This window comes from Salvelinus sp. IW2-2015, linkage group LG26 (assembly GCF_002910315.2).
Source record: "Salvelinus sp. IW2-2015 linkage group LG26, ASM291031v2, whole genome shotgun sequence".
Classification (NCBI taxonomy): Eukaryota; Metazoa; Chordata; class Actinopteri; order Salmoniformes; family Salmonidae; genus Salvelinus; species Salvelinus sp. IW2-2015.
In genome coordinates this window covers 401,767-407,973 of record NC_036866.1, presented here as the reverse complement: position 1 = coordinate 407,973, position 6,207 = coordinate 401,767, and the positions used below count along the sequence as shown (strand labels likewise).

Sequence of the window (6,207 nt, the reverse complement as noted above, 5' to 3'; positions counted from 1 at the left end):
ACTACCCCCCAGTCTAACGTTCCACTACCCCCAGTTCTAACGTTCCACTACCCCCAGTCTAACGTTCCACTACCCCCGTCCTACGTCCACTTACCACACCAGTCTAACGTTCACTACCCCCAGTCTAACGTTCCCCTACCCCCAGTCTAACGTTCCACTACCCCCCAGTCTAACGTCTCACTACCCCCCAGTCTAACGTTCCACTAACCCCCACCAGTCTAACGTTCCACTACCCCCCAGTCTAACGTTTCACTACCCCCCAGTCTAACTTCCCACTACCCCAGTCTAACGTTCCACTACCCCCCAGTCTTAACGTTCCACTACCCCAGTCTAACGTTCCACTACCCCCCAGTCTAAAGTTCCACTACCCCCCGTCTAACGTTCCACTAACCCCAGTCTAACAGTTCCCACTACCCCCAGTCTAACGTTCCACTACCCCCCAGTTCTAACGTTCCACTACCCAGTCTAACGTTCCACCTACCCCCCAGTCTAACGTTCCACTACCCCCCAGTCTAACGTTCCACTACCCCCCAGTCTTAACGTTCCACTACCCCCCAGTCTAACATTCCACTACCCCCCAGTCTAACGTTCCACTACCCCCCAGTCTAACGTTCCACCTACCCCCAGTCTAACGTTCCACTACCCCCAGTCTAACGTTCACTACCCCCCAGTCTAACGTTCCACTACCCCCCAGTCTACACACACACACACACAAAGGACTAATCCTTTCACTGGTGGTGATTCTCCCAAAGTGCTGCCAGAGATATGGCTCCCTAGCTGTTCGTATCCCAAAGTGCTGCCAATAATTGGATAAGAATTGCTTCTCTGCTGCCAATAGTCTCTCTCATCCCCCTTAGCTGTTTCCACACACACAAATATGCGTGCACGTGCACTGGCGTGCACAAGCTGGCATGCACGTGCACGCACACAAACACCCTCTCACACGCTCTCCTCCTCACAGAAAGAACTGTAACGTCCGTTTATTTTATTTGGAGCTTTCTCCAAGCAGAGAGAAGGGAACTCACCTCATCTAGCACCCCTAGCATCAAAGTCCTAATGAAATAGAATATATTACATTCTAATCCTTGTTATATTTGATGTCCTGTGGAATTGTTCAACATTGATGCTTTGGCATGACAATAAAGCATTTTTAAATTTAAAATATATATTTTTCTCTTTTCTTCCTCCCACAGCCGTCCCCTCGGCTCCACGCAGCGTCATCTCCAACGTCAATGAGACCTACCTGGTCCTGGAGTGGAGCGAGCCTCGTGACTCGGGCGGCCGCGACGACATCYTCTACAACGTCATCTGCAAGAAGTGCCTGCCCGAGCGCGGCATGTGCTCGCGCTGCGACGACAACGTAGACATCTCKCCGCGCCACCTGGGTCTGACGCAGCGGCGCGTGGCGGTCCGAAACCTGCAGGCCCACACCCAGTACAGCTTTGAGATCCAGGCAGTCAACGGTGTGTCGAATAAGAACCCGTACACGCCGCAGTTCTCCGCCGTCAATATCACCACCAACCAAGCCGGTAGGTAGAAGCATGACCGTTGTATTGGATCTATATATAACTTTATTGTTGCATTGTGAAACAAACAAAAGATGCAGAGAAAGAGAACAAGGCCAGCCACAGAGCAACAACCCCAGGATTAATTAGCAGTGCCTTTCTCAAGGGTACAGTGGCACTGTGCTACAATCAGTGCTGCACTTTACGATAGAATTRATGGTGGTTGCGTCAAATCAAATCTAGCTTTTTATATACAGTAMATTTCAGACATGGAATGCAACAAAACTGGTGCTTCACAGGATAAAAACGAATACATTTTTTTTTTTTTTTATAAAAGCTGGAATATTTAGTACACAACAAACAAGATAAAAGGAAAAATAAATAGTATTTTTCAGCAGCAATGCAGGTTAAAGTAGACGTTTGTTCTGATAGCTACAGTCCCTCTGTATGTACAGTGCCTTGCAAATGTATTCACCCCCCTTGGCGTTTTCCTATTTTGTTTCATTACAACCTGTAATTTAAATTTATTTTTATTAGGATTTCATGTAATGGACATACACAAAATAGTCCAAATTGGTGAAGTGAAATTTTAAAAAATTACTTGTTTTATAAAAAAATTTAAACTGAAAAGTGGTGCGTGCATATGTATTCACCCCCTTTGATTTTAAGCCCCTAAATAAGATCTGGTGCCACCAATTACCTTCAGAAGTCACATCATTAGTTAAATATAGTCCTCCTGTGTGCAATCTAAGTGTCACATGATCTGTCACATGATCTGCTGAAAGGCCCCAGAGTCTGCAACACCACTAAGCAAGGGGCACCACCAAGCAAGCGGCACTATGAAGACCAAGGAGCTCTCCAAACAGGTCAAGGACAAAGTTGTGGAGAAGTACAGATCATGGTTTGGTGATAAAAATATATCCGAAACTTTGAACATCCCACGGAGCACCATTAAATCCATTATTAAAACATGGAAAGAATATGACACCACAACAAACCTGCCAAGAGAGAGCCGCCCACCAAAACTCACGGACCAGGCAAGGAGAGCATTAATCAGAGGCAACAAAGAGACCAAAGATAACCCTTAAGAAGCTGCAAAGCTCCACAGCGGAGATTGTATCTRTCCATAGGACCACTTTAACCCGTACACTCCACAGAGCTGGGCTTTACAGAAGAGTGGCCAGAAAAAAGCCATTGCTTAAACAAAAACATAAGCAAACACTTTTAGTTTTCGCCAAAAGGCATGTGGGAGACTCCCCAAGCATATGAAAGAGGTACTCTGGTCAGATGAGACAAACATTTTGCTTTTTGCCATCAAGGAAAAAGCTATGTCTGGCGCAAACCCAACACCTCTCATCACCCCGAGAACACCATCCCCAGAARCATGGAGGTGGTAGCATCATGCTATGGGGATGTTCTTCATTGGCAGGGTCTGGGAAACTGGTCAGAATTGAAGGAATGATGGATGGCACCAAATACAGGGAAATTCCTGAGGGAAACCTGTTTCAGTCTTCCAGAGATTTGAGACTGGGACAGAGGTTCACCTTCCAGCAGGACAATGACCCTAAGCATACTGATAAAGCAACACTCAACTGGTTTAAGGGGAAACATTTATATATCTTGGAATGGCCTAGTCAAAGCCCAGACCTTAATCCAATTGAGAATCTGTGGTATGACTTAAAGATTGCTGTACACCAGCGGAGCCCATCCAACTTGAAGGAGCTGGAGCAGTACTGCCTTGAAGAATGGGCAAAAATCGAGACAAAAATCGAGACAAATAGAGACATATCCCAAGAGACTTGCAGCTGTAATTGCTGCAAAAGGTGGCTCTACAAAGTGTTGACTTTGTGCAGGTGAATAGTTATACACGCTCAAGTTTTCTGTTTTTGTGTGTGTCTTATTTCTTGTTTGTTTTACAATAAAAACATATTTTGCTTTTTCAAAGTGGTAGGCATGTTGTGTAAATCAAATGATACAACCCCCCCMMAAAATACATTTTAATTCCAGGTTGTAAGGCAACAAAATAGAAAAAATGCCAAGGGGGATGAATACTTTCATAAGCCGCTGTAAGTATGGGTTACATATAGTATGCATTTTAAGTGAGGCATAAGAAGAAAAACAATTACATGAGCATTTAMCAAAGGACATTTCCACAGCACTTGGCACACACCGCCACGAATAACAACAGTGAGGCAGTGTTTCGTGTATGACTCGGCATTCAACCTGCAGTGTTCTGCCCACTAGGATCAACCCACTGTTAACCCATGGCATCTTCAGTAACTACCTAGCTAACCCATTTGGTTCCTTGGATTTTGTTGCGATCAACCCACTGTTAACTGGTTTCCCACTAGTTTCACATTGATTGTGGGAACGAAAGCAAAAAATATTTTCTGACTTGTGAAAACATCATGTTTTTATAAAAACATTCTGAGAACAGAAGTGAAAATTTCACCTCTTCTGGGAATGTTTATTTTAGGTTGCAGGGAGGTTCTGAGACGTTTTACTATGGTTCCAGGGAGGTTCTGAGAACATTTAATCTGTTCCAGGGAGGATCTGAGAACATTTACTCTGGTTCCAGGAGGTTCTTGAGAAACATTTTAATCTGGATCCGGAGGGTTCTGAGAACATTTTACTCTGGTTCCAGGAGGTTCTGAGAACATTTTACTCTGGTTCCAGGGAGGTTCTGAGAATGTTTTACTATGGATCCAGGGAGGTTCTGAGAATGTTTTACTTCTGGTTCCAGGGAGGTTCTGAGAACGCGTTTTACTCTGGTTCCAGGGGAAGCGTGAGAACGTTATACTCTGGTTCCAGGGAGAATCTGAGAACGTTATACTCTGGTTCCAGGGAGGTTCTGAGAACGTTTTACTCTGGTTCCTTGAAACTTTTCCTGGGAGGTTTTATTGATGTTCTGAGAACAAAATTATAGGTTATTTAATAACTTCCTTAAAACTTTCACTGAATGTTTCAGTAAGACTTTTAATAACACCGCTAGCTTATTTTATGTTAACTTTTTGAACTCCAAGCACAGACAGGACACATGGAAATTAATTTCCTTAGGCATTAATCATGCAAACATACATTTTTATTGTGACACGGCATCAGTGAGATTCAAACCTATAATTTTATCTTTTCTGTCCATGGAAATGTTCCATTACGCCACCAGGATGGAGCTATAATGCCATGTTTACGAATAAAAAGCTGTTAATTTTAGTCTATTCAAACAGACACCATTTCAAAGGAAACGAGCACTCATTAAGATCAGGTGTGGCCAATTAATGGGCATGGCCAACACACCTGAACACACTTAACAAGATAGAGGAAAGAGAGTTTTGTTGATGCTRATAATGGAAATTATATGTATTTAAATAACATTCTTAGATATTCGCAGAACATTAGAAAAGTTTTCTTGTGGTTTTTAGGGAAAGTTTTCTTAACATTCTGAAAACGGAATGTACGTTCTTAAATAATTCTCGATACAATTTGAGAACATGACTTTAAATAGAGCCATGAGGAAACCTGTAGCAAACACAGTACTGAAATTCCACAGAAGAACAATGTTTCTAAAACGTTCTTTGAACATATGGTTCTCAGAATGTTTTGTGCTAGCTGGGTAGGCCACCATAGCGATCTGCACCACATGGTTCTCAGAATGTTTTGTGCTAGCTGGGTAGGCCACCATAGCGATCTGCACCACCGAGACCCATACAGTTTTTTCTATGCATCTGAGAAGATGCAGGCTAGGCAAACCTCTTTTGGGGATAGATGATGAGTTAAGTGGAATGGGTAGTGTGTATTGAGTTTGCCTTGCTCTGTAAGTGGACGTTCTTATACAGTTTTGAGTTTGGCCTGTGTCTGTTGCGTTAGAGACAGAGATATATGTTGGATTTTCCCTAGTTTAGGYCGATAACTAGGGTCTGATGGGTAGCTGGGGTTTGTGTGTAAATTTGTGTGTAGACTTTGCCCTGGTGTAGGCCGATAGCTGGGGTCTGATGGGTAGCTGGTTTTTGCCTATGGGTCTTTACGTAAAGTATTTTCTACAGACAGGCTCAGAGAGACCGGATTATCCTTCTCCACAGTCGTGTGTTCCTTGTTCCTCCTATCCCTTCTGTTTCTCCTCAAAGCCTAAGGAAAGGAACGGGAATGACCCACTGTTTGTGCCTGGGGGTCCTGCACGGATCCCCGGGCCCCGTAGTCCCCCATTGTTGCCAAAAGGTCAGATACCGGGGGCCACAGGGGTGACAGAGACTCCTGTCCAACACAGTGCACCCCCCGGAGGAGTGCAGGTCAGGGGTGAGGAGGATGGGGGCAGATATCTACCAGTGTGGGGGGGCCAAAGGTTACAGGTTAGTGTGGAGGGCCCAGCCCACCATGGTTACAGGTTAGTGTGGGGGGCCCAGCCCACCATGGTTACAGGTTAGTGTGGGGCTCAGCCCACCATGGTTACAGGTTAGTGTGGGGCTCAGCCCACCATGGTTACAGGTTAGTGTACTAATGGTGGGCTGGGAACCAACTAACTGTAACCATGGTGGGCTGGGAACCACACTGACCTGTAACCATGGTGGGCTGAGCCCACACTAACCTGTAACCATGGTGGGCTGAGCCCCACACTAACCTGTAACCATGGTGGGCTGGGACCCAACACTAACCTGTAACCATGGTGGGCTGGACCACACTAACCTGTAACCATGGTGGGCTGAGCCCC

The 6,207-nt window shown here is 45.0% G+C and overlaps 1 protein-coding gene across 1 annotated transcript in view; it reads left to right on the top strand.

Moving 5' to 3' along the window:
* LOC111952653 (ephrin type-B receptor 3) overlaps positions 1-6,207 on the top strand; it is a 71,470-nt gene that overhangs the window by 14,211 nt on the left and 51,052 nt on the right. Inside the window, 2 exon segments of the mRNA XM_070435369.1 lie at positions 753-783; positions 1,194-1,529. Coding sequence (XP_070291470.1) covers positions 753-783; positions 1,194-1,529 — 367 coding nt within the window.